The following is a 12,279-nucleotide window of genomic DNA, read 5'->3' on the forward strand; positions in this document are numbered from 1 at the left end:
TCCTGGCAAAAAAATACACTATCATGCAGGTCAAAAAAATACCTTCAGATTCTAATGATATGGTAAAAAGGGTAAACAAAATCAAAACAATTCACAGAAGTAATCATTTTTCTTTTGTATCCTTTCACACTTGCATCTTCCAACACAACGACACAATTGATAACAATTAACATTGACAACAGCCATACTACATGAAATAGAAAGTGAACAACTGAACAACTGAAATAAAAGTTCGAAATATTTAATTATAAGAAGCAAACATTGCCAGACAGGCATTGAAATAAATGATGAAACAGAATGTCACACATGCAAACAGCATGATGTAGCACTGCACAAAGTAGCAACTAAGCAGTAGCATCTCTTATAGTGCAAAGTTCTCAAGGAAAAGCACTTGAGTTTCAAGCACCAAACTTATCACACACAGTTTTAGTTTCATGAACTCCAACCCGGGCAAACTGCAACCGGTTCACTATAGCAGTTCGAAAACGCGTTCCGCAAGTAGTTTCGGGTTTTTTTCTTCGTTTTTTTCAAAATTGCAGATTGACGGAATTTCCGTCAGACTTATTTTCAGATTGACGGATTTCAGTCAATTGACGAGCTACTTTCACCCATGCTTGTGTCAAGTAAACCTTCCACAAACTTACAATCATTAGGTTTTTTTAATCCCTGATTTTCAAACATGTCAGGCTTGGTGTGTGAGCTAAATACGCATAATTATGGTACTGGGGGACAGGACGGACACTACAGTGGAACACCCCTTTAAAGACCCCCTCCATTTTAAGACCTTCTTTTCTAAGACTTTCTGTTCATATCCTCTGTAAATGTACCCCCATTTTAAGACTCCCTCCTTTTTACATTTAGTCAAGTTTTGACTAAATGTTTTAACGTAGAGGGGGAATCGAGACGAGGGTCGTGGTGTGTGTGTGAGTGTGTGTGTGTGTGTCGGTATCTCAGCGTGTGTGTGTGTGTGTGTGTGTGTGTGTGTGTGTGTGTGTGTCTGTCTGTCTGTCTGTGTGTGTGTGTGTCTGTCTGTGCGTGTGTGAGTGTAGAGCGATTCAGACCAAACTACTGGACCGATCTTTATGAAATTTGACATGAGAGTTCCTGGGAATGATATCCCTGGACGTTTTTTTATTTTTTTTTATAAATACTTTTGATGACGTCATATCCGGCTTTTTGTAAAAGTTGAGGCGGCACTGTCACACCCTCATTTTTCAATTAAATTGATTGAAATTTTGGCAAAGCAATCTTCGACGAAGGCCGGGGTTTGGTATTGCATTTCAGCTTGGTGGCTTAAAAACTAATGAGTGAGTTTGGTCATTAAAAATCGGAAACTTGTAATTAAAATTATTTTTTTATTAAACGATCCAAAAACAATTTCATCTTATTCTTCGTCATTTTCTGATTCCAAAAACATATGCATATGTTATATTTGGATTAAAAACAAGCTCTGAAAATTAAAAATATAAAAATTATGATCAAAATTAAATTTCCGAAATCGATTTAAAGGGCAGCTGTCGGGTTGTGGCTCTCAAAATCTGTTCCTTAGAATGAGTTATCATGTAACTGAAACTATACTTAAAAGTTACTTGGTGATTTTGACAGCTTGATAACACAAGTCCGAAGACTTTAGACATGCTACAATGTCTTTAATCGAAGAAAGTTTGCATTCTTGGCTGAGTCAATGCAGCCCGCTCGAAAATTACTTCCCTTGGACGCGTGACGTCAGCCGCGGAATCGGCCGAGTTGAACGGTGCTCTCTTTATGCCGTGTAATGGGCGCAATCGGGTTGTCTAGTCAAGCCCTCAAGCATACTTCACGGGTAGGTGAAGAGAAACTTAGGATGGGGTGACTTCTCCCAGGCCAAAATTTCGCAGTAAAAAACGGAGTTCATAACATGTCGTCCGTCCCCCTCCTGCTTTTGTTCCACTTGAACCCTGTTTTTGTTTAACTTATTGGCAGATATTGTCACGCGTCGAGGAACACAATCACACACACAAACACACTCACACACAGACACACACAGACACAGACACAGACACACACACACACACACGTTATCACACATATACACACACACAAACACATACGTGTTATGACACACACACACACACACACACACACACACACACACACACGATAACCATCACAAACACAGTTTGACAAATTCATCTTTGATTTTTTGCGGCCGAACCCCCCTCCCCCATTTTCCACACTAGATCCACTGTTTCATCTTTGTCTCCGTCTCTCTTCCCTTTATCTTATCTCGTCTATCTACTTGAGTGAGTAACTGAAGATGTATTATCATCATCTCTTTCCTAGATTTTCCCACCGACAGAGTTGGCTTTTGTCTTGAATTCAGTACCTCACACGTACACGGTAATTGGTGTGACACCTCAAGCGGACCTTCTTCATAAGTGTACAGTGTCTGCTGACAAGGGACACGAGGGTCTGTGGTTGAGCAACTTTATGGTTTAACCAGGTGGACTGGAGGAGTAGCAACAGCATGTGAACCACTTTAGAAATGACTTGTAAAGGTTGCAGTCGATCAGATCAAAGAAGAGAAAATGTGAATGTGGGTCTTGAGAAGATATTACCATCCTAATACTTTACTTTGTGCAAGAATCAATCACGCGTACAGCATTACAGATGTCCAGCTGTAGTCTACATTGTACTGTAAACTTCACAGCGGCCTTATCGGCTTCCTCGAGTGACGTCACAGCAAGGCTAACGCTGCGGCGTCTTTCTTGTGCTGACAGAGTTGTCGGTCGCGGATTTTGAGTCGTTTCGGCCTGCCAACTGCTTCGTTTTTTTGCGGATTGTGAGAACTAGCAGAAAGTTTCACGCATTTTAATGGTTTCAAACTAATGATGAAAGTGTCTTCTTCTGGACCAAATCAACAGTCTTTAGTTGAATCAACTCAGAAAACTCTTAAACGCGTTTTTGCACGCGACTCCGCGCATTTTTGAGACCAGGCAACCCGACAGCTGCCCTTTAAAAACAATTTCATCTTATTCCTTGTCGGTTCCTGATTCCAAAAACATATAGATATGATATGTTTGGATTAAAAACACGCTCAGAAAGTTCAAACGAAGAGAGGTACAGAAAAGCGTGCTATGCAGCACAGCGAAACCACTACCGCGCTAAACAGGCTCGTCAGTTTCACTCCGTTTTGCACAAGCGGCGGACTACGGTCATTGTAAAAAAAAAATGCAGTGCGTTCAGTTTCATTCTGTGAGTTCCACAGCTTGACTAAATGTAGTAATTTTGCCTTACGCGACTTGTTAAGACCTTCTTTTCTCAGATTTGTGGAGGTCTCAAAAGGGGGGTTCCCGTGTACACAGCAAGGAAGACATCTTTGACTGGACGAGCGGATTACCCCAAAGGTTTCCACTGACCTTCTTGTTAGTGGTGATGATCATGATGTGGTCTTTGTACTTCTCATCTCCGTGGAAAATCAGGTCTGGCCCTACGATTTCCAGTGAAGGTAACACCACCTTGGCCCAGGTGTCACCGCCGTTCTCTGACTTGTACAGGAAGTGCTCCTCGCTGATCAGGTAAACCTGGGTCACACAGAAAGTTAATAATAATAATAATAATACACATACATAATATTTTTAGAGCGAATTTATCCAGGGTTAATATCTGCTTAAAGCGCTGGTTTTTTTTGGTAAAAACACATACACAAAGCAATTACACTGTTCTGACTGTTCACAGTGAACTCACACATATCAATTAAACAATACGTTGCATGGTAATATTAAGTATCACACATACACACATACACACACACACACACACACACACACACCCACCCTCACACACACTTATCTTGGATGTGCCTCCAAAACCTTCTGAGGTCAAAGCATAAGGTTGCCCTTGGGTGTTGTTTTTACATTTAGTCAAGTTTTGACTAAATGTTTTAACATAGAGGGGGAATCGAGACGAGGGTCGTGGTGTATGTATGTGTATGTGTATGTGTGTGTGTGTGTGTGTGTGTGTGTGTGTGTGTATGTGTGTGTGTGTGTGTGTGTGTGTGTGTGTGTGTGTGTGTGTCTGTCTGTCTGTCTGTGCGTGTGTGTGTGTGTGTAGAGCGATTCAGACTAAACTAGTCTGGACCGATCTTTATGAAATTTGACATGAGAGTTCCTGGGAATGATATCCCCGGACGTTTTTTTCTTTTTTTCCCGATAAATACCTTTGATGACGTCATATCCGGCTTTTTGTAAAAGTTGAGGCGGCACTGTCACACCCTCATTTTTCAATCAAATTGATTGAAATTTTTGCAAAGCAATCTTCGACGAAGGCCGGACTTTGGTATTGCATTTCAGCTTGGTGGCTTAAAAACTAATGAATGTGTTTGGTCATTAAAAATCGGAAACTTGTAATTAAAATTATTTTTTTATTAAACAATCCAAAAATAATTTCATCTTATTCTTCGTCATTTTCTGATTCCAAAAACATATACATATGTTATATTTGGATTACAAACAAGCTCTGAAAATTAAAAATATGAAAATTATGATTAAAATTAAATTTCTGAAATCGATTCCGTGTCGGTCCCTGATTCCCAAAACATATAGATATGATATGTTTGGATTAAAAACAAACTCAGTAATCTAAAAAGAATAGACATACAGAAAAGCGTGTTATGCTGCTCAGCTCGACCACAACCGCACTATTCTGCATGGCTTGTCGATTTCACTGCCTTTGCCACGAGAGGTGGACAGACGAAACTACGAGTATGTGGTCTTGGTGAAAAAAGCAGTGCGTTCAGTTTCATTCTGTGAGTTCGACAGCTTGACTAAATGTTGTTATTTCGCCTTACGCGACTTGTTCTTTTATGTCTTCTCATAGAGAACAAGGTGGTGTGTGGGACTTGTCTGCAGAGAACAAGGTGGTGTGTGGCACTTGTCTGCAGAGAACAAGGTGGTGTGTGGCACTTGTCTGCAGAGAACAAGGTGGTGTGTGGGACTTGTCTGCAGAGAACAAGGTGGTGTGTGGCACTTGTCTGCAGAGAACAAGGTGGTGTGTGGCACTTGTCTGCAGAGAACAAGGTGGTGTGTGGGACTTGTCTGCAGAGAACAAGGTGGTGTGTGGGACTTGTCTGCAGAGAACAAGGTGGTGTGTGGCACTTGTCTGCAGAGAACAAGGTGGTGTGTGGGACTTTTCTGCAGAGAACAAGGTGGTGTGTGGGACTTGTCTGCAGAGAACAAGGTGGTGTGTGGGACTTTTCTGCAGAGAACAAGGTGGTGTGTGGGACTTGTCTGCAGAGAACAAGGTGGTGTGTGGGACTTTTCTGCAGAGAACAAGGTGGTGTGTGGGACTTGTCTGCAGAGAACAAGGTGGTGTGTGGGACTTGTCTGCAGAGAACAAGGTGGTGTGTGGGGCTTGTCTGCAGAGAACAAGGTGGTGTGTGGCACTTGTCTGCCGAGAACAAGGTGGTGTGTGGGACTTGTCTGCAGAGAACAAGGTGGTGTGTGGGACTTGTCTGCAGAGAACAAGGTGGTGTGTGGCACTTGTCTGCAGAGAACAAGGTGGTGTGTGGGACTTGTCTGCAGAGAACAAGGTGGTGTGTGGGACTTGTCTGCAGAGAACAAGGTGGTGTGTGGCACTTGTCTGCAGAGAACAAGGTGGTGTGTGGCACTTGTCTGCAGAGAACAAGGTGGTGTGTGGGTGGGGGGGTGGGGGGGGTGGGGGGGTGGGGGGGGGGGTGGGGTGGGAGGTTGGTCTGTCTGGCTGTGTCTGTGATTTATTCTTTATATTTATCTGCATAATTGTCACACTTTTAACGCTTAAATTCTAATTGACAATTAAAATGCCATTTTGGTAGAACGTTAATGTTATTGAATTCTTATGAAGGAGCTGGGATGAATATTGTAAATGTATCTATGACAAAATTGTATATGACAGGGGAATAAAAAGTTTTAGATAAAATAACAGATTAAAACATGATATGGCTGGTGTTTTTGGCACACTCGATTTTCCTGAAATCCTAATGTTATCATAGAGATGGTGTGTAAGTTTAATTTACCCATTTAGAAGCGTGAGGGTTTCTCTGCAAACCGTCACTTTTGCGGAATACAGCGTTGTCGACCTTGGAGTTAGTATTCTTCCACGTTCTGCCGGCATCAGTACTGTTGAAATAAATTAGAAATCTAAAACAAATAGACTGCTAGTGCTGATGTTACAAAATCAAGAATAAAAATAACACACAGAAAAGTTGGTTTACTGAAGGTTTAACTGTAGACGATCTTGACATCATGGCTTCTAAAGGGACAGTGCAGGGGTCACAGCATTGCTCAAGCAACCATTTGTTTTTTTGTCGCATATCTATCTATATATATATACGACTAGTGTCTGTCTGTCTGTCTGTCTGTATGTTCGCGATGCACGGCCAAAGTTCTCGGTGGATCTTTTTCAAATTTGGACACCGTATTCAGCTGCACCCCGGACACAACCTCATCGATGAGATATTTCAACACGTGCTCTCAGCGCGCAGCGCTGAACCGATTTTAGTTTTTCGCGCGCAGCGCTGAACCGATTTTGGTTTTTCTCTCGATCCATTCCCAGTAACTCTTCCTTATCTTCTCCAGTGTTTTCAGCCGCGTTTGTCTCCCTTCCTCCGTGTGGCGTCAATCCATATTCCCGTTACTACGTTACTATTTGTAGAAGGTCACTGCACGTTACTATTTTTAGAAGGTCTCCAGTGTTTTGCGCATTTATCTTCTTTCCTTCGTGCGCCGGCAAAGCCGGCGTACACCAGGCGCAGCCTGGTATTCGGCTCTACTTTTCGGCTCGGCTCTACACGACGGCGAAGCGGGTAATCATCTAGTTACGATATAAGTAGCCAAAAGCTTTACACAGATGTCTACAGATACCTCTAGTGTTGCCAGCCAAACAAAACTGCGGTTTGTCAGTTTGCAATCTCCCGCCAAAATGTAATTAACATTTTTCGTGATTACGTTCTGGGTCTGAAGGCAGTGTGCAGTATGCCAAAATGGACCCACATATCCATCTTTTACAACACTGTCTTGATGTATAATACCCAAAATAGAAAAAATTCTCCCTTTCGCCGAGACTAATAGACTTCCATGTGCAGGACCTGATGTGAGCCTGGTCGAGGGCGACTCGGTCCTGCCAGGTGACAGACCAAAATTAATTTGTTAAAACTTTGCAGTTTTTGACTCCTTGCATGAAAGTCAATGAAACTTGGTATTTGTTCAAACGGACAGCTGCCTGGGGCATGACTGAAAGCCCTAGGGGCTCCATGCATCTGGATGTGACAAGTTCAGTAACTTTAATATCTTTACCTTCTCCATAGTGTTGAGTCTGAAGTGCCGATGTTCCTCTCAGAGGTGAGCACAATCAGTACCTGCAAATAATCACAAAGTCCATGTAATTACTGCATAGTTGAGGTAGACAACAGAACAGTTGAGGTAGACAACAGAACAGTTGAGGTAGACAACAGAACAGTTGAGGTAGACAACTCAACAGTTGAGGTAGAGTACAACTCAACAGTCCATGTAAACAACAGAATAGTTGAGGTTGACAACAGAATAGTTGAGGTACACAAAGAAACAGTTGAGTTTGACAACGGAATAGTTCAGGTAGACAGCAGAATAGTTGAGGTAGACAAAGAAACAGTTGAGTTTGACAACGGAATAGTTCAGGTAGACAACACAACAGTTCAGGTAGACAACAGTCAACGGTTCAGGCAGACAACACAACAGTTAGGTAGACAACAGTCAACAGTTCAGGCAGACAACAGTCAACAGTTGAGGTAGACAACAGTCAACAGTTGAGGTAGGCAACAGTCAACAGTTGAGGTAGGCAACAGTCAACAGTTGAGGTAGGCAACAGTCAACAGTTGAGGTAGGCAACAGTCAACAGTTGAGGTAGGCAACAGTCAACAGTTGAGGTAGGCAACAGTCAACAGTTGAGGTAGACAACAGTCAACAGTTAAGGTAGACAACAGCCAACAGTTGAGGTAGACAACAGTCAACAGTTGAGGTAGGCAACAGCCAACAGTTGAGGTAGGCAACAGCCAACAGTTGAGGTAAACAACAGTCAACAGTTGAGGTAGGCAACAGTCAACAGTTGAGGTAGACAACAGTCAACAGTTGAGGTAGACAACAGTCAACAGTTGAGGTAGACAACAGTCAACAGTTGAGGTAGACAACAGTCAACAGTTGAGGTAGACAACAGTCAACAGTTGAGGTAGACAACTATATAGTTCAACCAGATTTGTGGAGGTCCTAAAAGCAAGCCTAACTGCCATAAACAGTGTAAAGCAATACGTAAAGCAATACGTAAAGCAATTAAAGCAATACGTAAAGCAATACGTACCCCGTCGTCATTTGCGCTGGCCCAGGCCATGGCAAGGCTGAACTTGGACTCATCTTTGAAAATGTGCTGCAACAGAGACAAGTCACGTTGAGGATGGCATCATTTAATTTAAAAAAGAATGATACACTACTGCAGGTAGCTTAGAAACATAAACAAACCTGGCACCCGCTGAAACTGTCCCTGCTTTGCATGTGTCAGTTCTTTCTTTCTTTATTTGGTGTTTAACGTCGTTTTCAACCGTTCAAGGTTATATCGCGACGGGGAAAGGGGGGGAATGGGATAGAGCCACTTGTCAATTGTTTCTTGTTCACAAAAGCACTAATAAAAAAATTGCTCCAGGGGCTTGCAACGTAGTACACAATATGACCTTACTGGGAGAATGCAAGTTTCCAGTACAAAGGACTTAACATTTCTTACATACTGCTTGACTAAAATCTTTACAAACATTGACTATATTCTATACAAGAAACACTTAACAAGGGTAAAAGGAGAAACAGAATCCCTTAGTCGCCTCTTACGACATGCTGGGGAGCATCGGGTAAATTCTTCCCCCTAACCCGCGGGGGGGTATGTGTCCGTTCATGAAATTTAAAGCAATAAAGGTACAGAGGAACGTGTCTGCAAAGACCATTTAAGGAACTGACCAAAATTGGTCGTCACACTTTTAGACAGGTATAGTCGCTATGGAAATGTGAAATATACAGGAAAAAACCGTTGTTGGGGGTCCTTTACTATTTAGGGTCGTCGTTGTGGATATGGGTGGTCGTTACTGAGAGGTGCAGGTCGCCAGGGCAGGTTCCACTGTATAGTTTAGTGCCATCATATCCATGATCTAAGGCAATCTAATCATTACTTAAGTGTGGATTTTCTACAAAAACTTTAATTTAAAGGCAAGCAGAGTTTTGCACACATGTATGCATAAGGACTCAGCCTCCTTAAAAACTGTGTGTACATCTTACAATTATGCTTGCAAAGTTGCATTACCAATACCATCAAATGTTTTAATGCTTCGTGAGTCGGACTAGTTACTGAGGCGATTTCGGTGTAACTGCACATGTGCGTGTGTGTGCAGTGTGGTGTGTGTGTGTCATGGATTGTTTTAATCATAAAGTTTTGAGGGGAGGCTAACACAGAAGAGTTAACATATTCCTTGTTTATAACATTTAGACCAAGTCCACTGCTGTTTGCTAAAACACTAACAAATATTTACGCAGGAATTCAAATTCCACAGCTATTAGTACATGTATTACAATGGCCACACCACAGCACCTACTGTTCAGTGAACCATGTAATTATACAGTTCAGCTCTGTTAAACTTTGAATTTCTCTATGAGATAATAAAGTATTCTTATTCTTATTCTTAAACAACTCCCCATATGTCACATCTGGCTATGCTTATTTAGTTATTATCCAGGTTTCCATTCATGTTGCTAGTAAATTCTACATGTGTAGCCTGAAGCATAACCACCCCTTGTCCCCATCCCCACCCCCCACACACACACACAAAACAGTAATTGTTAATGTTATCGTCTGGCGTTTTCAATTAAGACCAGATGTTGCTTCACTTATATATATATAAAAAAAAAGTAGCCACATGAAAGTTCTCATCAAAGTCAGTGTGTGAAAAGCATAATTATGCACTCGAAGACCCTAAAAGGATGTGATTGTGAACTGATTTAAAGGGACTAGAACTTTTGGACAGGTTTGAAAGAGTTATGGCAAATTTGAGCTCAGCCACGGATATATTATCAAAAAATGTGGTATTGGGTGGCCGAGTGGTAACGCACTTGCGCTCGGAAGCGAGAGCTAGGTTGCGAGTTCGACCCTGGGTCAGGGCGTTACAATTTTCTCCCCTCCTTTCCTAACCTAGGTGGTGGGTTCAAGTGCTAGTCTTTCGGATGAGACGATAAACCGAGGTCTCTTTGTGTACACTACATTGGGGTATGCATGTTAAAGATCCCACGATTGACAAAAGGGTCTTTCCTGGCAAAATTGTATAGGCGTAGATAAAAATGTCCACCAAAATACCCGTGTGACTTGGAATAATAGGCCGTGAAAGGTGGATGCAGCGCCTATAGGCTGTTGATCTACTGGCCGATGTGAATGCGTGATATATTATGTAAAAAATTCCATCTCACACGGCATACGCGCTTTGAACTTCGAATAAGGCGCTATATAAATACCCGTTATTATTATTATTATAAATCACAGACAATTCAGAGTAACCATGACAACAATATACGTCACGATGAGCGTACATGAACTTCATTCTAGTGTTGACTCAGAAACACCAAGGTCAAAATTGGAGGAGATCTTCTCACTACAAAATAGAAATAAAAATCTTAACACTCTCTCTCTCTCACACACACTTTAAAACAAAGGAACAACTCGATCAATAAGTAAGGGAGAAACACTGCTTGTTGAAACACAAAGTGTTATCATCTTAAACCCCCCCCCCCCCCCCAACAAAAAACAAAAATACCCCCAAAATCCCCATCTTGACTCAAATATTCACAGGGAAAATAACAGAAAAATAACTTCCAAAAGCACCTACAAGGTTCCTTAAACTATCCAACAGCCACGAGCAAAATCAATATTGACAAGCCAGAAAGTGAGAAGAAGTGACACTGAACACAAGTTTGAGGAGAGAGAAAATCCATAGCAAACAAACTTTGTTTACTACATGAAATAGACATTGAACAATCCCATCACAGAGTGCCAGATCAATAAACATCAATGTGTGAAGCGAAGCATGTTAGACACCGTCACTGCTGTGTTTGGCACCAGGCTGACTCCAAGCTCAATTTCAGGGACGGGAAAAAAATCAATAACAGATGTTGTACGAAAACTAATTTTTACAGCATACGCAGTTTACTGATAATCATAGACTGAGAAGTGAATACCACTCTCAGGCACTCAATATATATATATACTAGATGATTACCCGCTTCGCCGGGAAGAAGTAGAGCCGAATACCAGGCTGCGCCTGGGACCCGGCTTTGCCGGCGCACGAAGGAAAGGAGATAAACGCGCAAAACACTGGAGACCTTCTAAAAATAGTAACGTGCAGTGACCTTCTAAAAATAGTAACGTAGTAACGGGAATATGGATTGACGCCACACGGAGGAAGGGAGATAATCGCGGCTGAAAACACTGGAGAAGATAAGGAAGAGTTACTGGTAGTGGATCCCGACAACAACAACAACAACAACAAAATCGGTTCAGCGCGCACAGCGCTGCGCGCTGAGAGCACGTGTTGAAATATCTCATCGATGAGGTTGTGTCCGGGGTGTAGCTGAATACGGTGTCCAAATTTGAAAAAGATACACCGAGAACTTTGGCCGTGCATCGCGAACAGACAGACAGACAGACACTAGTCATATAAATATATATATAGATCATGTATATATCATCATAAACATCCCAGTCCAAGATAGGGATCGAATGAACATTAGATATTGCTTCTTTGAGCCATTGTGATCTCAATCTGAGGCCGACTAAAACTCATATAATTATGTGGCTGGCCAAAGCTACAAAAGTGTGTGCATCCAATAAAAACACAAAATCTCAACTTTAAATGCACATGTACACTCCTTCTTGTCAAAGCAGTTCAGCCCTCCAACTCAGATCTGACCAGGCTTTTACACGGGATAAGACCATCCCTCCACCTGGTCACATACCAAAATACAACACGCTGTATGCTTGCTGTGGTGAGTTGGAATTTTTGGAGGAATATATAACTAAGCCACTAAGTGGTTTTACCAAATTGATACAAAAATTCCCATGATGCCCAGAAAGCACAGAGGCTGTTTGTGTTCAGTATGTGTGCAAGTGGACTGATGTGTTCTTATCCCACGCCAAAGCCTGGACACATGTGTGGTACTTAACATGTTTTCTTCTTCTTCTTCTTCAACGTTCGATGATGGTTGT

General features: G+C 42.0%; 1 protein-coding gene across 2 annotated transcripts in view; it reads right to left on the reverse strand.

Moving 5' to 3' along the window:
• LOC138965371 (sortilin-like) overlaps window positions 1–12,279 on the reverse strand; it is a 109,443-nt gene that overhangs the window by 92,508 nt on the left and 4,656 nt on the right. For both annotated transcript variants that reach the window (XM_070337514.1, XM_070337513.1), the window contains exons 2-5: window positions 8,350–8,415; window positions 7,314–7,375; window positions 6,035–6,137; window positions 3,399–3,563 (exon numbers count right to left, since the gene is read on the reverse strand). In XM_070337514.1, the coding sequence (XP_070193615.1) occupies window positions 3,399–3,563; window positions 6,035–6,137; window positions 7,314–7,375; window positions 8,350–8,415 (396 nt within the window). The remainder of the gene's footprint in view (window positions 1–3,398; window positions 3,564–6,034; window positions 6,138–7,313; window positions 7,376–8,349; window positions 8,416–12,279) is intronic.

The sequence above is a fragment of the Littorina saxatilis genome, linkage group LG4 (genome assembly GCF_037325665.1).
Source record: "Littorina saxatilis isolate snail1 linkage group LG4, US_GU_Lsax_2.0, whole genome shotgun sequence".
NCBI lineage: Eukaryota > Metazoa > Mollusca > Gastropoda > Littorinimorpha > Littorinidae > Littorina > Littorina saxatilis.